The 21,536-nt window shown below is 39.5% G+C and overlaps 1 protein-coding gene across 1 annotated transcript in view; it reads left to right on the top strand.

The window, feature by feature from the left end:
* Positions 1 to 420: 420 nt before the first annotated feature.
* Positions 421 to 21,536, top strand: part of LOC104508864 (breast carcinoma-amplified sequence 3-like) — a gene marked incomplete at its 5' end in the record, with an annotated part of 38,109 nt that continues 16,993 nt past the window's right edge. The window contains 4 exons of the mRNA XM_010150620.1: positions 421 to 571; positions 15,263 to 15,387; positions 15,983 to 16,148; positions 17,458 to 17,558. Coding sequence (XP_010148922.1) covers positions 421 to 571; positions 15,263 to 15,387; positions 15,983 to 16,148; positions 17,458 to 17,558 — 543 coding nt within the window. The remainder of the gene's footprint in view (positions 572 to 15,262; positions 15,388 to 15,982; positions 16,149 to 17,457; positions 17,559 to 21,536) is intronic.

Below are 21,536 nucleotides of genomic sequence, written 5' to 3'. Positions count from 1 at the left end.
TCCGTAGAGACAACAAAAAGCGACCTTTTCAGGACTTTCAATTACCAACACTGTATGTGGTACTTTAGGAAAATAGTTCCCTTCCAGATTTTCTTCTTTTTTTTTTAACGGAGAATTGGAATCCAGAGCTTGGTCTTCAAATTGAACTTGAAATCTTTTTGGTGAACAAAACTGCCAGGCAAGCTTTTTTTTTTCCATGGAAGAGGACCTTATTCCCATATATAAAAATAAATATTTGCTGCTTCCATTGTAATTTATTTTTTACCTGAAATGAAGATTACTTTTTTAGATCTGTTTTTGTTTACAACAGGTACTCATTATTTCTTTTTTTGGTAAAAGCTTATTTCAAGCAGTTGTTAGAAATGATAAATGGAGAAAACTTTCCAATAATGTGTTTTTTTACGTCTCTATCCCATCAAGGTAAATTGAACAGCCAAGATACTTACAATAACTTCACAAACAATAATCCTGGGAACCCTCGACTCCTGCCTCTTCCAAGTTTGACTGTGGTGTTGCCTCTTGCTCAGATCAAACAGCCAATGACATTAGGGACCATCACCAAACGCACAGGGTAAGTGTATCTGCACGCTCCTTTCTAACGTTGTTTATAATTAATATGGACATAATATGTGTTACTAGTGATACTTAAGCAGTAAAACTATTTTAGTTTCCATGTATGTAATTTAATGGCAACAGAAGGGGGGTGGAGGGAAGAGGAGGCAAGAAAAGAAAAGCAGCATCCAGTATGTAAACAGAACCTGAAAACAACTCTCTACAGATTTAGGAGTATTTATTTGGGTGGGTCATTTTCTTGCAGTCTACCATATGGGAAATACTATATGCTGACATCAGGAGAAGTTTCACACCAGGAATTGCTATGAAACATAAGCAGAGCTGTATTCAATCAGAATAAGTTATGGGTTTACTTTCTTTTTTTTAGCTTGTTTATTTTGATTTCCAAACTTTTCAGGGAGAAATTATTTTTGACTATCAGAAAAGGAAAGAGAATAAGCCAGGTTGAGTATAAAGAGAAAACTTAATCCTGCTGTTTTCTTGACCTTATTTTTCCTCTGAAGTGACTGTTCTGTACTATGAAATTCACGTGTGGACTTTCATTCCGGAGCCAGCTGCACTTTGGTACTTCTCACTCTGCCATGATCCAGCACTTCATAATATTTGTTGTGAAAAACTCTACAAAATATATGTATATTATAGTTACTAAAAGTTTTGTGAGCTTCAGAAACTTTAAGAATTTTTAAGTTAGTCGGTACTGTTCAACAGTGATACTTTTCGCTAAATTTCAAGTCTTCAGTTTCTGCAATTAATAGATAAAGCTAGTGGGTGATTATTCTTTCCACCCTCTCACTTTTTTTGGTTGTTCAATATTTTCTGAATATTGCCTAGTTACAAGTGACCAATCCATTACTTACAGATTGCTTTTACATTTTAAGCAAAACAGATCGCGTGTGGCATGTGGTTGGACAAAGCAGTTGAGAGTCCTGCAGGTTCATAACATTTTCCTCTGTGTTGGCAAATGAGTGCAGGCACTGTCTTGCTTCAGTGCTTTCTTGCTCAAACCCCCATAGGGAGGTGAATTTTACCTTCTCTTTCATGAACCCGGGAATTATTTTTCCGGCGAGAGCTCATGGATATTCTCTCTCTCCCTGATTAATTCCCATGTTCTGTGCTTGAGTGTTCAGAACACCCTGTAAAATCTGTTCTTCTTTGTTTAGTGCAGGAAGTGTGCGTGCTGAGGTTCTAAAGCACGTGTGCACACACATACGTGTGCATGCGCATACATAACGTGTATGCACATACATACGTGTGTACCTGTATATTTAATCTCTGACAACCCAGTCCCGCTCTTGCTGCCGTAAATAAGAATTTCATTAGACTAGATCTGATTTCATTAGATCGTGAACTACGAACATGCAGTTGCCCTTAGCACAGAGGCTGTCTGCGGATAAGTTCCTGAACTTCATAGAGAATTGTAAATGGGACTTAGAAACAGGAAAGAAGCAGTGTGAGGGTAATGCTGTGGTTTAACTTCTTCCAAACATGTATTTCCGCTGCTTATTTTTGCATTTTTTTCCTGCTTACAGTGTAAAGACAGGCAAGGGAAATAGTTTGTGCGAGCGGTCAGGTGGATTTTGAAAGTACGGAAAGGTGTGATCTTGGACGAGGACGGGAAGGGAGGTGGGGTCGGAGAGAGGTTGATGTGCATGCAGATACACAGGAAGTTACAGTCCCGAAAGAGAGGAAAATATCAAAAAGGTGACTTGAAGAGTACAGTCAGCGAAGGACAGAAAGGTAATTCTGGGGTCAGGAGGTAGACTCCTAGAAATGGACAGATGCTTAGAAGAAGGTGGGACAGGAGACAGAATAAAAAGCCAGCTGAGAGTCTGCCGTGGGTAGGGTGATCGCAGCACTGGCGAGAATGGTGAGTTTTAAAAAAGCACTTGGTTTGCAACAGTAATTCAGGCAGCGGCCTTTACAGAGGCTGTTCCGTTAGCGCTGTGCTGATACCAGTAAACTTTTCTGCAGGTATTGCAAATGTCATAAATCTGCATTATTTTATTGAATTATCTATTCTTAAAGACACTTAACATATTCAGAGAGTATTCATGTTCGTAGTTGTCTTTAAGTAAATTTTACTGTTCCAAACTGTCCTTGTCCTATATTTTGTGTAATTAATTTTAAAAACTAATTAGATTTAAAATACTCAGTGAGGCTTTAAAGGGGGGGAAACAACAGTCATGGGAAATACCCTGCTGTGTAAATACAGTTTTCATGAATGAGGATCATAACTTTAAGCGAAGCCCATGTAAAGGCATCGTGCTAAGCTGAGAGCTTCCTTCATTTGTTCTGCATCCAAAAGATTTGATGAAAGTACACAAAATTAACATGAAAAGCTGTATTTATAAAGCAGGGATTTAAGAAGAATGCCTAGGATCCAAGAAGCCTGGCATGCCTAAAATGACCAAATTGAGACAGCAGCCTTAACTTAAACCTCCAGGGGGCAAAGCGTGTGTTTAACATATTTAACATCTGCCCTCATATTTCTAGAAACACATAGCAACGTAAGTCTGCACAGTGTAATATTTAGACAGGACAGGGACCATCTGCCTCACTCTGGGAAGTGTAGGAGGCATGTATTACTGCAAATGGCAAAAGACAGATGTATTTACACCTACATGGTCAGCACCTTTAAGCACTGCTCCGAGGAAACAAGGCTCTTCTTTGGGAGCAGCTGCTTAACCTTGTGATTGTGCAGTGATCAGAAAAGGAGACGGACTCGCTATCGGTTGGATTTTACAGTCGCTCTTCAGTGGCCCTCAGAGCAGATGCCTTTTCTGTTGTTGCTACTATTAAAGAGCTAAAAATCTAATCTGTTGCAGCACATTTCTAGAAGTAAAAAGTAAGACTAAAAGAATACCATATAATTAGCCATTCTGGATTTGTCCGTTTTGTTTGCTTTCAACATAGGAAAAGCTGCTTTAATACTAGACATCAATTAAGTTATGCAGGTTCTATTAACCAAAACCCCAAGTTGGTTTGTTTCCTTCTAGTATCCAAGACAGCAAAATATTTTTCAGGTACTGAAAGGACTGATCAGTGCTCTTAATATCCTCGGTCTCAAGCAGAGCTGAAAACATGTCATTTTACTTGACAAGTGGAATGGCAGTAAATTTTTTAAGTGTTCACAGTAGCCCTGTGGGAATGAAAGCCCAGAATCTGGAGTTGTGTCATTGCCGTACTGTTCAGCACAGGTGCTTTTTTTCTCATGCAAACTTACGGCTTTTGGAACATTTCCTGATCAGTCATTAAACTCTCCTGTTCTGAATACAATTCACATGCTCAGCACTGAGTAGCTCAGAGCTTACCTCCTTTCTTGCCATCACTATCATTTCCTTGTTCCCTACCCTCTGTTTCTTCCCTTGCTTTTTCAAGTCTCTCATTATAATTTCTGCACCTTGATGAAGCACTTAATTTTTGTCCCTATATTTTGTCATCCCATTGACTCGCTTTCCTGCAGTTTGTACTGTCAGCACATTCTGAGGAGCAGATACGCTTTCCCAAAGGGACTCTAACACTAATGAGGAAGGAAGCATCTTATGTTTTAAAGATTAAGGGGATATGACAGTAAAAGAGGTAGATTTAATAGGTCTTTACATGTCTGTGCCTCAGTTTCCTTCTCAAAATTTTAATAGTAATGCTGAATTCCTTCTCAGGTCTGGTGAATGGGTTAATTCATTGCTCATTTACAAAGAACTTACAGATTTGAAAGGGGAAGAACTGCATGGTCCATCTCATGCTTGTCTATAAAAGGCAGTGAATCAGAGTGTGTTAGAAGACAGCTTTGTGCTTTGCAGTAGCTTTATGAGCGTTCCTTGTGTTGGTGGGCTGAGTTGTAGTTAGTTTCCAGTTTGTAAGAATGTGGGGACACAGATGAGCTGTAATAGGAAGGAGGGAAATAACAGAGACAATAATTGCCCCAAAAGAAAAAAACTAGTGTAAAAGTCGACTTCTCTGACAGCAGCATTTGTTTTAACTTTCTCAAGGGATGTGGTCATTATACTTGTATCATACTTCATTCTCAAATACATTATAGCTTTAGTGAAACACCAGGTTGTAACCTGCATTAGTTGGGTCTTGTCAAAACAGAGACATCCGACGTACCTTCTAGGAGCGGGAATAAACCTTACTTTGTTTTCCATCCAAAAGATTTGGATGGTGTGTTTTTACACGTGAAACTGTCCGTTCTTCCTCCTGTCCCTCCTTCCACCCCCAGTAAGGAAGGGGAAAAGTAGGTAAAGTGGCTGGTGCAGTTTTGTCATTGTAGCGTTTCATTGCTTTTCATTGAACTGAAAATCACTGACAGCCATTGGTTTCATTTTGACTTAGAGAGCTTAATTTATTGCTGGTTCTACTGCTGAAGCAAACAAAAATGAAGAGTGAAAAGTCATGGTGTCATGATACAATTAAGTAGGAAAAAGAACCAAAAACGTCAAGAAAAAAATTGTAAAGTGAAAGTAAGAATTCAGTACGAGAGGGCAGCTTCCCCGCATGCTGAAGCCAGGCATCCTCTTTCTGGCACATTTCTCAGATGTGACACCTTTAGCTTTTATAATACATTTTGGTAATAGAGCAGCTACTGTCATGATTTTCAATTCATATGAAATACAGTTATTTGCACTAAATTTTGTTCAGGTCCCACTATGAACGGATTCTTGCTATGGCAACATGAGGGTTAGAGTAAGTGGTTAGTGCACAGCTTACGCAAAGCTTAAATGGTTTTTACAGAACCTGATAATGCAAAATCAAAGAATGTTTCAGTTTTCAATTTGCTAAAACTCAGAATCAGATAAGAAATTAAGAAAATTCTGGGGGAACTTTGAATCATAAATCATCTTCATTCCATAATTTTCCTTTGAATTTCTCGCTGGTTGTCAGAATGGGGAACCTCAGCGAGTTTTTTGCCTCGGCATTGCTGGGTTACTGTCACCGAGCGTAGCCATCTGGTGCTGTCTTTTCAAGGTTGGGTTATCCTGTAATTTGTACATTCTCTCTCTTTCAGTTAGCATACCCTCCATATTATGTGAAGGAAATAGTGAAAAACAATTGCTTATATAAATATCATAGGAAAAAAAATAGTAATCCTAAAAGAAATGAGGTCTCATGAACAAAAAGGAAATGCCAAGTTGTCTCTCTCACACTTAAGACTTTTTATTAAGAGTCTACTGTACTCTTTTCAGGTGTAATTCTGTTTTCTTCATGATAAGGATTCTGTATTCATGTTAAAAAGAAACAAACAAAACCTCCATTGAAGCATGTATCCACCTAGGTCAATTTGTAATTAAAATAGAGGAATTTGTTAATTTACAAGTATAATCAGATCAATATAATATGTTGTGCAAAAAACCCCAACCAAAACAAACAGACAATAAAACCCCAAACCGGCTTATGTTTTCTGTTAAAACATTCTAATGAGGTCAGGGAAACGTCTTTTGCCTGCTTCTTGCACCCAGAGAAACTGAGGCAGAGAGGAAAAGAAAATGCTAACCAAAGCATCCAGGATCATCATTCAGAAATTCTAAGCTCCCAGTCAGGTTTGTTCCCTCACCAGTGGCTCACGTTTACAGTAGGTAGAGTCTAGGTTTTCAACTGTATTGGCTGTGGATTGTGCAGAAGACTTAGCTTTCCATCAAGTATTTAAACGGCGTGACAGTGCTGATCTTCTGTTGGGCCGTTAGAATGGTCTGCAGCTCAGGGCTGAACATGTGGGCTGCACGGGCGATCGTACAAGTCACACAGCTTAACTGGGTTTTGTCACTCTTCAGAGATGGTACGTTATGTCTAGAAAGGCAGATGGTTCCATGACCTGAGCTCTCCCCCCCGACACTGATAGCCAAACATGCATTTAAGTACAAACCCAGTTTGTAAACTAGTTGAAGGCTGGTCCGTTATACAGAGTTTGAAAGATCTTCAATTTTTTTTTAACCTATATTACTAATAAAAAATAGGGAGTGGGGAGGACAGATTTTTTTCTCTGCAATATTCTGTTCTATATTGGATTTTTACACTTTTGGTTGTAGATGAATGCATGTGTTAGTTTTGTACCTTCACCTAAATGTGTTCTGAAGAGGATGTTTGCATTCATTGATGTTGTGCTCATGTCAAATTTAGTTCACAGACCTAATTTTTATCACACAGGTCTGCTTTTAATTGAGCAGGCACGTGGCTGAGTGCTTTATACATCTCTCTGGTAGACCTTTTCTGTTAGGTGGTTGCCTGAAAATATTTCACTTGTTTCAACTAGCCAGAACTTATCCTTGAGCCAGAGTATAAAAAGACGAATGACGAATTGGCATTTACAAAATCAGTTATTCAGCAATTTCGTGGATGATGTTACATCCCAAGTGAGTATCAAAGAAGACTTGAGCATGTGAGTCACTCTAAATTTGCCTCCTGTTCCTCCTTTTCAGATTTTATGCAAATGGAAGTATGGCAGAGGTTTTTTCAAGGGAGATGTAAACAACACAGGAAATTTCCATTAAAAATGCACTAAAATCAGTGGTGTGCAGTACCACTTAATGACTATACACAGTGCAAATTACTTGAACAAAAAATACAATAAAATCATGTTGTAGATAAATTGTTGAGTGACCAAAAACGCAGGTGATTTTTAACATCAAATACATTTGAAGTAAATTAGGGTTCTCTTTCCGGCATTCTGCGCAAGCTTGTAAGTAAGGAAATGAGATTGCTGTGTCGTACAGTTGCTGAAGGTTTTGAATGTAATGGTGTGTTTCTATCCTAGGAAAAGGCTGAATATTTTTTTCTAAAAGGTGGTGCTTGTACCTGTCGTTGGTTTTACTTGGGACTTGCCTCTTTTCAGTAAATTTGTAAAACTGCCACTCAGACCTTCAGTGTTTCACGGCAAGCACCCAAATATTTGTTCCTTTTGATGCTGATTTACCTTTTCTATTGGTTTTGACTTTAATGTCTGTTTAAGGCTCTTGACTGCTTTTGCCTCAGAATTCTCAGCAGTTTTCAGGAAGGAAACCTAAACTGTGTCCAGCTGAAGTTCTAGCCTTAAAGCCTGCTTGCAACTGGTGCATTCCGTTTGTGGCAGCAGTTGTGCATGAAGAGCCTGCCCCGCCAGCTCCTGCTTCTGTGGGTGGTTGCCTTGTCAGTGGGACTGTTCATGTGAGCGGTTATGTCGTGACCGTCAGCATGCTGGTTACATGAGAGGTCGACATCTCTCTCGGGACATCGTGAATGGTTATAAAGAATTATTTTGTTTACCTTCTGCATAAATCTTGATGGCATGATATACAGTGTACTTGTTGGTAATTGAGTTTTCATCTAATTTCTGTGCATTTTTCCCCTTTACGTGAAGACCTTACCTGTTTGGAGCAGGATGTTTTTCCATAAAAGCTCCCTGGTGAGTTCCCAGTTCAAACCCAGCATGCCTATAATTCATTTGCTGTCCTCACTGAAAATAACTGTGCTTAGACTTTTTAATTTTTGATTAATTTTTTTTCAATTCGTTTACTTGCATGGCTGATCCATAGATGGAAGCGCTGCATACTTTCGCTTTGAAACTACGGATGCGTGTTCACCATCAGGCATTGTCAAAGAACTGCATTCACTTTTTTCCTTTTTTTTTTTTTTAACCTTTGAGAGGACATTTAAATTTTAAATAGCAGAGAAGTTGAAAAAATAAATTATTTCCCAGTGGGCAAAAATTATTGCGATACCTTTCCAAATCAAGGCTCTTTTTTTCAATGTAGCTAGCTCTGTTATTGTAGCACTCAGCTGCTTACAGACAGAAAACATGGGTGCTGACCTCTCCAAAGTAAGCCAGGCGAGCAGTGAGTAGGCAGGAAGGTTCGGCGCTAAGGGGGTTGTAGGAAGGAGAACGGGCACTGCCAAAAAAACCCCAAAGCTTATCACAATTAGCAAAACCCCCACCACAGTTCCATTGCAGTCATGATATTAGAAATGGTGGGGGGTTCGGTTTAAGATGTCAGATTGCAGCGTATTACAGAAATACAGACAGAAGAAGAACCAAGTTTGAGTGTTTCCCTGACTTGGCGTGCTGGGTTCATGTGGTGCTACATAACCTTCGGTCAGGTTTTGCAGTGAGGTGGGGGTAGGGTGGTTGAACATTTGGGTAACAAGAATGGAAGAAGTTTGAACATTCCTTAGAGCGTTCTTGGAGAATATAGAAACTTTCAGCTTGGAGTTTTTTGGGGTGGGTTTTTTGTTTGGGTGGGTTTTGGGTTGGTTTTTTTTTGTTTAGCTGAGAATACTTAGCTATGCTTATCAGTGTCTGTTAGAACATTTGTATGTGGCTCATACTACTACTACAAGTTGGTTCCACATATATCACACACACACACGCCCCGTGTCTCTGTCAAAATGCCATCTGCAGCAGGAAGAACTTGTGAGAGCTCCGTCAGGGTAGAGAGTCTGCAGAGAAGGGCAGAGGACAGGCAATGAGGAATATGGGAGCTGCACCACGGAAAAGCGAAGGCGCTAAAAATGGCACTAAAGGAAAGGTGACATTGCCTTAGTCCTGGAGAATATGGGGTTACGGAAGTAATCTTCCCAAGAGCCCTTTCTAGGTGTAGTTTGTGATGCGCCTGAGGGTCCGGTCTGACGCTGATCTGAGAAGGGGAAAGGCTCTGGAAGACGAGTTTTGAAGGTGGGTTGTCTTAGCAAAGGGATGTGTTGGTTGCCCCCGCATGAAGCGGCAGAGATGCTTGTCAACCAGAAATGATTTTAGATTGAGGCAAGATTAAAAGGCCTAGATTAAAGAAGGGAATATATGAAATAGGGTAAAAAATGGTTGCCTGCCTTTCACAAGACTCTTTTGTGGTTTGTTTAATGCCCGTGCTAGCTCAAAAATATGGTCTTTACTAGCCTACAGGAAAATCAGGATAAAAAACACACTTTGGGTGGGGAAAGAAATCATGTTGTTTCCATTAAGGTCTTAATGAGACCTAAAATTATGTAAACAAAATGAATGGAGATTTGACAACTTACTGCCTGGCGAAAAGAGGAGCCTGCCAATCATTTTCTTGTTTTTTCTTGCTTTATTCATGATTTGACAACTAGAAACGTGTCTTTGTTTTCTTGTTTTAGGCACAATGATAAATCAAAATTATGTATTTTGAGGCAGATATGCTTTTTCAGTAATTTTATGTATAATTGCAAATTTCATGCAGTGTTTTTCTCCTGATACTGTTGTTGCTGCTTATGTAGTCTAGGTAGAAGGTTTACTTTCCGAAATGATCCGTGTTTCCATGTTAGTGGGTTTGTCTGTGGAGTTGTGGATAAGTGCTTTTGTAGTTAGGAGTCTGATGCTTTGGAAGCCTGTTCGTTGGGAATACAAAATCAATCGATGTGATTCTCAATCTTTGCAGATTGAGAATCTGCAAAGAAAAATTGCAGATTTTTTTTTTGTAGGAGATTCTCAAAAAAAATTGAGAATCTCCTACAATTTGATTGGTAATATTTGAATTTGTAAGGTGATTCCTTCAGATTATATATGTGTGAATTATTTATTTATTTTTAAGTCACTTCCCTTCTTTGACTGTGAACTTAAAGGCAAATTTAAGAGCCAGTAATATTTTGTGAGAAATGAAGCTCTTTAAGGGACATTCCATCCCTGTACAGCGTTGCCTCTTGTATTCATAGTTGCCTATGTAGTGATAGGACAAGGGGTAATGGGTATAAATTGAAATCAGGGAGGTTTAGATTAGATATCAGGAAGAAATTCTTCACAGAGAGGGTGGTGAGGCACTGGAACAGGTTGCCCAGAGAAGCTGTGGATGCCCCATCCCTGGCTGTCTTCAAGGCCAGGCTGGATGTGGCTTTGAGCAACCTGGTCTAGTGGAAGGTGTCCCTGCCCATGGCAGGGGGGTTGGAACTAGATGGTCTTTAAGGTCCCTTCCCACCCAAACCATTCTATGATTCTATGATTTAAAAAATATTTTAATAATATTAACTCTTATTAATGCTGTCTTACATGAAGTAGAAAACCAAATAATAGTAAAAATCTAAACTGGTTAAAATATTGCCATTAGTTGTTATTTTTATAAAGAACTAACAGTACATTTCCAGAGATCATGGCAGAGTTTGATTCATTACAAAAGTCGACAAGCGGTAGCACTGAATTGTTTCAGTAGCTCTTAATCTTTTCTTACTGTGTTGCCAGCATGGAAGAACTTACATGTTATCGCTGAGTCTCTTCATTTCTTTTTAAGATCTGTCAAAGCGATGTCTTTTTTCTTTTTTAGTTTGCTCCTTCCACTTTTTGTGCCGTTTCAGTAGAAAACGTTCATGTACGTTTCATTGGACGTGTATGTATCTATGTCTCAGTCCTTCTCCTTTTAAAACAGAAATCCTCCAAGATTATGTTACAGTTAATTAGTATCAACAACACAAGTTTCCCCAAATACTGTGGTATCTAGCCGGAGTTTGGGATTAACTTGACCTTTAGTGGGTGACTTAGTCATTGACTTCAGCCGCAGTGGGTGAATGTCAACTGTTGGTGACTGAAATGCCATGAATATGGGCTTCAGTCGAGGCACAGCTCTTGCTGAGTTCCAGCAGACCAGGAACTATGTAATTGAGAGGTTTTGTTATTACTGTTGTACTCCTGCTGTAGGGTTCTGCACAGATACAATTGGGATGAAAATACTGTTGTGTCTCATTGAATTCTCGGTGTAGTGACACACTGGGGTAGAAAGTACTGTTGTCTCCTTGAATTCTTGGCGTAGTGACACACTTGGGTAGACTCAAACAGGCAGAAGCACACTGCCTTTTTATCCCTCACATGTCTTAAACAGTGCCATTGTTTCTCAGTGTGGAAGGCTGAAATTGTAAGGGGGGATGTTTTGGCCCCACTAGCTTTACTTTCTTGGTTTTAGTGTTGATTCCCAACAATCAGCACTTCTTCCTGCAACACAGCCCCTTTCAGTCAAAATATGGTACAGTCTTTTGAAAGTTTGTATATTATGGAGATTCTTTTAAATTAACTGTTTTTAAAAGTGAGGCCAAATGTGCCTTTATTTCAGTTCTTGGAATAATTTATGAAGTGCTGACAGGCTAAGAGCAAGTGAAGAGCAGGAGTTCATGGCAGAAACAAGTCATTCACCACCTACCTTCAACATTATTGTTTTGTTATCATTTATAAAGCTGAGACGGTGTTTGCATCTACATAATAATGAGGATTTATAGTTTCCAAGTTGTTAAAATATCACAATGACATGAAAATATATTTTCTAATAGCATTACTGTTACTGACAATAACTGGGCTTTTGAGGAGTACTGAGAGAAAGAAATTTGAGTTGGAATGTATTGATGAAAACTCAGGGATAAGGTGAAATGGACGTAAAATGAAAGATTCCCCAGCTATAACAGTTTCCAGGATTGACTTGTGAGCATCTCAGCAGTTTTTTCAGAAGTATGATGCTCTAGTCATTTTTTTTTGTCTTTATTTTTTAGCAGGACTGAGTTTAACCACATGAATAATCGTGTTTTAAGGGTCTGCTGTCTCTGTCTCAGAGCATCGTTCTCAAAGGGAAAATGTTCTGGCCCTGAATCCAGCATTAAATGCCTGCCTCGAAAGATGCACATCTTAAAGGCACGGTGTGAACAGAACGTAGCTTAGAGAATTTCCTCCAAGGTTGTTTATACCCGTATTTGGTTGAGCATAGATCTTCAGAACTCGGAGTGTGGAGAACCCAGCAAAAATGTGTTGTTAGAATACCAGATTCCCTTCTGCTCAAAGGCGTGAAGAAATGGTTGAAGTCAATTATGTCTCTGTAGAAGTTTTCTTCAGTTTGTAGTTGACAATAGCATTTGCTCCCAGGTTTGGGTTTTTTTTCCATTTAAAACATTTTAATAACCTCGGATTGCATTGCGTAAAAATGCAGAATAGTTAGAGTATTAGGGTAGTGTAGATTATCTTTCTCAAGAGTTTATAAGGGGAGGTGAGTATGGCTGAATCATGTCTGTATTCGTAGTTTGGTTTGTATTATTTGGTGGGGAGCACTGTCCTCCTGAACAGTTTTGTTCTGTATTAAAAGCAATTATTTATTAACTGAAGTATAGCTTACGAGGTCACACGGCTAATTAGTGCATACATTTACATTTTCATTTCTGAAGGAATATTAGTGTATGAGTATGTGGAAGATGAGAGCTAAAAATTGATATCGATACACAGTTTGTTACAGACCTGGTTAATATTACTCTTTCTGTGACAGATGACTATTTCAAAGTGAAAGGAATCTATTCTGAATTTTTCTGTGCAGCTAGTAAATACTTAATATGTTAATATCCGATATAGGACGTGAAATGCCTCTGCAGGCAAGGTAATATAGTCAGGAGCTTTTTGGAGCACAAATTTCTGACCCAGTAATCTGTAGCTGTAGTCTTAACCGTTGGATATTAAGTGCTTTGTAGTGGTTTAGTATCAGAATTACCGAGTATAAAGTGCAATTGCTCTTTTGGGATGTTCTAGCTTCGCCTGCATCTAGGAAATCTTCAGTCTATTGTCTGAGACCATGGAAGTTTGTCTGAATCTTTCCATAGACTCTGCTCAGTGCGATGGAATTCCTTTAGAAAGTTTTTGGTGTGGGGTTGGGGTTTTTTTCTTATTCCGAATGAAACGTGTGACTGTGGGTTTGTTGTGTGGTGATTCACGGCAAGAAGCTTAGCACGTCTGTGCTTCATGAGTCCATCTGTGAAACTGGCAGTGATGCTGCCCAAGGGGTTGGGAAGCTCCGTTACACTTCCTGTACATCATCCCTTTCAGACACCTGGCTGAAAGTACAGTGAGGAGTCTTTTTTCCCGTTCTCAGAAATGGCCCCGTTTCCGCTAGGCTGTACAGAAAGTGTGTGCTGCTTTAGGTGGGTCCAAGCTGAAGGCAGTTTGAAATGGTACAAATTGAAAACAGGGAGGTTTAGATTGGATATCAGGATGAAGTTCTTCCCGGAGAGGATGGGGAGGCACTGGAACAGGTTGCCCAGAGAAGCTGTGGATGCCCCATCCCTGGAAGTGTCCAAGGCCAGGCTGGATGAGGCTTGGAGCAACCTGGTCTGGTGGAAGGTGTCCCTGCCCATGGCAGGGGGGTTGGAACTAGATGGGCTTTAAGATCCCTTCCACCCCCAACCATTCTGTGATTCTATGATTCTGTTTCAAGTTGCAGGACAGTGGGGATGGAGGCTACATGTTTTTAACCATACACCATGTTTTCCATATGTTGCTTGCTAAAGCTGGTTGTTGGAAGGAATCCAAGTGTTTAAGACCAGTGTGAGTTTTGCCATTTATTTCAGTGAGATCAGGACTGAGCTGTAGGGGACCAAGACACAGGTCTTTGAAGAAATGCAGTCTCTGCAGCCAGGTGCAGGAGCTTTAGAGAAGCCCAGCTTAAAGAATAATTTTGGTTTAGCTTGCTTTTCTTATATTATTATGTTGATTTATATATTTTAAGTTGATTTATAATCTGTTCTTGCTTTAATATCCCTGTTGGTTTATTTTGTTGAACCACTTCACATGTATACAAGTGACTTGTCATTAACCAAAACCGGGTAGTATGAATTAATTGCCATTATAATTATACGTAGTGTTTGAATTGCTTTCTGCTGATTTAAAGTATTTTTCTGCTGCTTAATTCTATCATAATACTGTGATAGTTTGTGTGCACATACATGTGTGCCCACACACGCTGCTTACAAGTGAATTATTGTAACTTCAAAATGGCCAGGTTAATGTGGTGGTGCAATCACAGGCTGATACAATGTGGAACAAGAAATTAATAGAAGAAGAAAGGAAAGGAGGGAGAGGTAACAAGAGAAGGCAGCAATGAAATTGAGTAGAGAGAGAAATGTAAAATAATCCAATTAAAAAGACCAGGAAAAAAGGGAATGTGGAAAAGGAGGAGTCCAGCTTTTCTCTTAGGGAAAGGGTGAAATCCTGGTTTAATGAATTGAGGAAATGGGCAATGCTCAACAATAGTTTTGAGCTTATACGAAGCATAATGCTACATATGTTCAGATTCCTGTAAGGAGAAACACTAAATGATGTTACAATGGGACATAATTATAAAGCGCTGTATGTGGGACATGCACATTGCGGTGTTTCAGAGGAGAAGTGTCCTAATCTCTTTTTACACCATGTAGTTCCTGATTGTGTTACTGCGTAGCTCATGAGCGTTTGCATTGTTTCCCTTTCCTTGTATCCTCTGCATGTTGTTCCCTCTTGCCCTGTTGCCCGTGTCACACATATCCTAGCGGTTTCAATGGCATCAGGACCGTGCTGACTTAAAACTGATCAGCAGTCATTGTACGTTTCTTTTGAAAATGGAAGAAAATTTCAACCGCCTAGAATGACGGACCTAAAATCTCTGTTTTCATTCCTAAAGGACTTATGATTATAAGTGCTTGTATTCACTTTGGAAGTTGTTTGTACTGAATGTAAATATTCAATATTGGATCTTTTAAACAGTCCAACAAATTCTCCATTGTGAGCTGGTGCTGTTCTTCGAGTTAATGAGTTCAGTGATCAAGGGGAATTTGGGACCTATTATCAAGGAACACTAAGCATCTGTAAATCCTGCTAAATCTTTTGGGGACTGCAGATATTCACCACTTCTGAATTAAAATCTTAGAATGACTGTTAAGCAAGAGACATCTTAATTTTTGAGAATTAACTGTAATAATTTTATTCTGATTTTTCTTTAAGCAAATCCAAACCAGCTCCACAGATTTCACCCAGTAAGTCTGTGGGAGGAGAGTTTTGTGTCGCTGCAGTCTTTGGATCATCAAGGTCATGGTTTACAAACAATCCTGGTCTGAAAAGAGAAAAAGGTTTGTATATTACAAAAATAGGACTTTCATTTCAATTTAAATTCTCTATTTTCTCATTTTGTGATAACCTCTGAGCAGATGGTTCTTATCTCTAGATTTTGTTCCTTAAACTCGGTGACATTTTGGGAATGTGGTTGGGGTGCTTTTGATAAATAGGACGATTTACAAGAAATTTTGGTTAGTGGAATAAATCATTGATCTTTTATTATGATATAATGATGGAAAACAAACTTTGATAGTTCAATCTAAAGATAGTGTGTGAAGTTTCACTGAAAAAACTATGAGGTAGAGGCGAGGCACCTTTGCTGAAGCAAATGTACAGATAGATGTTCGGTGATGTGTAATTACCTGAACACACCGTGGTGAGAGACTCTCTTCTACCTTCTCTTATATGAAATATTCCAGGGTTTTTGAAACAAGGGGGAAATTGGGTGCTTTTTACAATTTTCTCTTGGTCTCTCCAGCCGTTTCACTTCTAGTTCACATTTTTGTGTGCAAGCATATAAAGGCAAGAAAGTTAATAGTCTACTATTTCTGTGTTTTTTTGGTTTCTGGTGTGCTTTTGCAACAAGATTTTCTTTCTTCTTGGAAACAGATCAATCAAAACAGTTTGTAGTGGAGTCGTTGTATATTATCAGTTGTTACGGTAGCCTGGTAGAGCACGTCTTGGAACCACGTCCGCTCAGCACCGCTCCCAAGATTAGTGATGACACACCGTTGGAAATGATGACCTGCCCGAGAGCCAGCTGGACTTTGGTTAGGTAGCTCATTCTTTTACGGTTTTCTTCTTTTTGTCCAGAAAATGATTGTGAGCTTTTGGGTTTTTTTGGGAGGGGTGAATGAACTCTTCAAGTTTTCTGTCGAAAGAGAGGGCTCTCGATAGCAAATTTAAGCTACCTGTTCACATAGTTCTGTTAGTGCTTGTGTGTCTGAATGGGAGCTGGGCATTGACATACTTCTGTAGGTGTGGAGCTACATGAACATGTTAATGGAGCAACAGAGATTCTTATCAATTAATGATTTAAAATGATCAGATTGTACTTTAGCTTTCTATATAAGGACTAGAAACAATTAAGAGTGTTAAAGTACAGAATTCTGTCATGTCTGAATGGGAGCTGGGCATTGACATACTTCTGTAGGTGTGGAGCTACATGAACATGTTAATGGAGCAACAGAGATTCTTATCAATTAATGATTTAAAATGATCAGATTGTACTTTAGCTTTCTATATAAGGACTAGAAACAATTATTTTAAGAGTGTTAAAGTACAGGATTCTGTCATGAGAGTTGAGTGAGGTTTCCATGATGAAGCATTGCAAAGAATTAGGTGAGTTATCCTGTAAGTAGCTGAAGGTAGCATTTCTTAAGACAGCTGGAGAAATTATTCCTGACATGTGGAAGAAAGTAAACAAAAATTGATGAGAAAGTGTCGTCAGTGCTTTTGACGTTTTAAAATATTTTTCTATCGATTTTTCTTGTCTCCTGTATTCCTTAGTGCTGCTTATGGCTGGACTAGATTGATCAATACTTGATTTACCAAGCTATTTAGGAATGGCCGACCCTAATTAAAATTACAACACAGACTTCGAGACCATTATTGTTGAAATGAGTAGTTTGTAATGGAATTGAAAATTCTAATTGGATCAATAGTCCATAACTTTACACAGCTTTATTTTCACAGTTTGTAAATGCTCAATGACTTTACAGTATGAAAGCAGTGCTAGTTAACAGAATAGAAAAGTTCCCCAGCTTCTGCTCTGTGTTTATATCACGTCAGCATGACACACAATGGTCCTAAATGTATTTACCAACTTAATCTCAACCGCCTTCATCGTTTTTTTGCGCAACACATGCTGCAGTCAACAAACAAGTATTGTCTTTGTCTCGCAGTCTGTGCGATTTGGTCATGCTGCTCGGCTGCCTGTGGTGTATTGCAGTGTTTGAACAAGCTAATTTAAATAATTACAAACATTTTGTGAGCTTGTATAGATAATTACATGTGATGACAGAAACACTGATTTACATTCTCTGTATTAGCTTAAATATTAATAGTCTTGTGTTTTACCTCAGAACTCCTCAGTGGAATGAACTCCAACCACCATTTAATGCAAACCATCCACTGCTCCTGGCTGCAGATGCTGTACAGTACTACCAGTATCTTCTTGCCGGCTGTAAGTCGCTGACAACTTTTTGTCTTGTCTTATGGGCGCATTTTAAGCCGAGTGTGACTTCCTGAGTTGGTTTTTCAACATGCATTTATTTCATTTATTTATTTTTTGTTCTACCCCAGAATGGGCCTTCATGTAAGCAACTATATTAGAATGGTAGATTAGGGAACACAGTTTCTTTTTGGTATGAATTGAAGTTGTGAGGCTGTCGTCTAACCAAAATGTGAGTGCTTGGCAGGCCTTGTGAGTGTGACCCACTAGATCCCCTAAAGTCTTCAGGGTCTCTTCACTTCTTTCTTCTCATGCTTTTAGCCATTTCCTCTCATGAATTCAATACTCAGTGACAAGTGAGTGCATCTGCGTTTTCCCTCTCCCCTGGAACTCCTGATTGCTGGGCTACTTCCAGGCAGAGTCTCAGACAGCTGCTTCCCTCGAGAGCTTTGGCATCGCTTCCAGGGACGGCTGCCCACCTGCCTCGTCCTGTGTCTTATCCAGCCACGTCGTTTGCAGGCAGCCAGTATGCATGGCATTGCATATTCAGACACAATTATGTATCTATAGCTGTAGGTATATGGTGTATGCATATTACAAATATAAACTCGTATATGTTTTTATAGATAAATTAGTATTTATGTTATTATTTTTATGGTGACAATTCAAACAAGAGAATAGTAACAGTGAGTAGCAAGTCTCTCTTATCTAGGGCTTAGTCAAGATCAATGAGTTACAACAGTCAAAGTTTCACAAGGGAACAACTTGTGGCATATGTAAAGGTACTCAGGGGGAAAGTCGACCCTCTGCACAGTTGTCAGTGCAGCTAACGCCAGCGCATTATGTGACACAGGCATTTCAAAATGCAGGAAGCGGACATCTGGGCCAAAAGGCAGAATGTCTGAATGTGACTGGTAAAAGCGACATCGGTGCCAGCTTAGATCTGTTGCTTCTACCTGTCCATCTGTTGCATGCGCTCAGAGGTTCAAGTGTTGTGGAAACCCACAAGGTTAGGGTCTTCCTTCTTCCATGCTGCATAAAAAAAAGGAAGAAAACTGAAAAGTTAGAAAAGAATATGAAAAAATAATTGTCCTCACACAACACTCTTAGATGTGCCTTTTGGCTAAAATTTTGTGCTAGATTTCTGCATTATTTTCCTTTCACTTACAGGTATGTGCGTTTTGCTTTGGGATAAAAGGTCATTGTAAGGGTGTGTTTTGGTTGTATAATATTTTACTATAAATACAGATCATTATTTTCAAATGAGTATGTCTAATATTAGGTATGCAAGCCCATATGTAAATTTTCATATAAATATTTTGAAGCATTGAGTACAATTAGGCCAACAAATATGTTTGTAGTTCATGTCAAAGCCCTTAATGGACACTATTAACCGTAGAGCATGGGTCTAATTTCGTGTTGTAGTTTCAGGTAACTGCTGCCACGTAGTCTGCTAACGTTGCCAATAATTTATTTTGATCTTTATATTTTTATCCATTGCTTATGCACCTGTTGCTGATGATGACATTAAGTAATTTTTATGATAAGGAGGTAAAAATGGCCAGCAGGCTCATCCACAGGACCTGCAGTGTTTCAGTCAGGCATGTTTAGCTGGGCATGTTTACAGGGAAAAACATCATCTGCTTCCTGTCACCAAGGAGGAGGAGTTAAGACCTTTTTCCAGCACTTTTCCTTTAATGTATATCCACTGGGCTTATTAGTTAAAATACCTGCGTGAGGCAAAGCATTAGGATAAAAGGGTACTGTGGATTGCCGTGTGCATTTCTTGTTCTTTAGGGCTGTCAAGGGTGTTGCTTTGCAGAATTATCTCTGGAGAATTTTGGACACTTTGTAAAAGTAGTTTTGTCTGCTTTTTAGTTTCCTTTGAAATGAAAAGCATTGTATTGCGTAGAGATGGTCTGAACAAAAGTCTTTCTGTGAGCATCAGTGCTTATGTACTCAGATCACACTTATGCTGAGATAGGGACGGATGTGGTTCAGTCTGTGTATTTCATTGGCAGCTCAAATACTGTGCATTTCAAATGTTTTTGTATGGGAAACCTGTTAAAGGAAGAATGAGTGGTAGCTAAATTCCAACAAAATAATTAATGAAATCCTATTATGTGAATTAAAATCTGAATTAAAATTCTTCACTGTAATTCAAGTAATACAAATTAAGATGGGTGTGGAATGTAAGGCAAAATAGGATAATACTCCGAAGAGAAAGAATAGTCTAGAGAACATAGTAAAAATGGTATTGTCAGAGAAGTTTGTGTATATCTGATCTTCTTTGAAGTTTTATTTGTCTTCTGGATTTATTCTATCTGAAGCTACTCAGTGAAGTTTCTGAAAGAATGGAGACAAACCAGGATTCACACAAAAGAATCCAAGGCACCTGTTAGCTTTCCCCCTGTTAAATACATGCTAAAACGAAGTTTAGGCTCTGCTTACCTGCACTAATGTAATGGGTTGACATTAGCTGAAGTCCGTGGTTTGATGGGCTATCACTTCCGTCAGTACGTTTAATTGCCAGCAAATGGCTAAATAGGGGGTTAGGGTGAATGTTACATCTGTCTGCCACGTTAGTGGTAAGAGGAATTCTGGCGCCGTTTCAGGGTCACTATTTGTGTCTGTCTATCAGAGGTAGAATACAGCAGTTTCTCTCAGTTTCTGTATAGCATTTCTGCCAATTGTTTGGCTCCATTAAGTGTGCAGGGGAAATAAAAGCCTGAATGACCAAGTCACAAGGGGGTATGGATAGACCCTTTCTTTGTCCACACTCAGAACATTGCATTAGGTCTCATTATCCATTTATAATAAGTGACCTTTGCCCCCTGGGTCATTGAAAAATACTCAGTGTGCTTTTTAGCACAGAGTACCTCTGTCAGCAGACGGACAGAACAATGAAACGTCTGGCGGTCTGGTTGGAGGGCTGTACTGTGCAGGTTTTCATAAATACGCAGTTTGATGCCAAAACACAGGACCTTCCTTAGTCTCTGTAAAGTATAAAGTAGGCCAGTGAGTTCTTGTGATAGAGAATATTCTAAGAACACTGCACTTAGTTGTTTACACACAATTCAGCTTTTTGATACTTTTAAAGAAACTTAAAGTTATATTCACGCTAATAAGGAAGTAACAAGGAACCATTGTTTGAAGAAGTATTTTGTACATGTGTCCAAGACCCCTATCCCAGGGGTATTTGTGTGGATTAGCACAGCTGTTTCATTGCTTTGAGGTCATCTGTGACATCTGCTGCAGCAACCTGGATCCGAGCATGCAGTGCCTGTCTACCTGAGCGCCTTACCGTGGCCATGGCTGGTGCAGAGAGGTGAGAAAGTGGGTAGCGAGAGATTTGGACCTTCGTGCCTTGTTAAATTCCACAATCCACTGGCGTGCAGGGAACGTCCGTATCCTGCTCCGAACTGTTTGAGGCTTTTTGCAGTTGGGCAGAGTAAAAACAACCAGTCCCGAGAATCTCCTCACCTTCTGACAGAGCAGGTTTCAGACTCACTTTGGTTTTCGCAGGAGTTCATCCTGCAAAGCCCCAGACGTATGACAGCCCTCAGGTCTACCTCTCCTACCCTTCTCAGATTCAATATACATTTTGTCTCTAGCATTCCCTCTTTATTTGCCACTGTTCTGAGCTACTCCTAAATCTCACCACAGCAGAGGAAGGACACGTAAGTCACATTTTATTCTTCCTGGATGTTTTCCTGTACTGTAAATCCCATCACCTGCCGTAGTTAGACAGTCATAGCACACCTGACCGTGGGAGGAGAGTTGTGCGAGGCACTGCACGCATACATAGCGGGGTTTCTGGGCTCCACTGGAACTTGCAGTGTAAAGATGCTTCTGGTAGTGTAAATTCTTGAGGCATCCTGTTAGAATGTGCTTTTCATGTCCGTGCCAGTCAGCTGTTTGTGTTCAGGAGTTTTCTAATGGATCCTTTTCTCTCTACGGCCGTAACTCAGTCTCTTACATATTTGATTG

The sequence above is a fragment of the Eurypyga helias genome, unplaced genomic scaffold (assembly GCF_000690775.1).
Source record: "Eurypyga helias isolate BGI_N326 unplaced genomic scaffold, ASM69077v1 scaffold18434, whole genome shotgun sequence".
Taxonomy (NCBI): domain Eukaryota; kingdom Metazoa; phylum Chordata; class Aves; order Eurypygiformes; family Eurypygidae; genus Eurypyga; species Eurypyga helias.
Note: the sequence above shows the minus strand (reverse complement) of the source record. Positions and strands in the feature narration are given on the sequence as shown.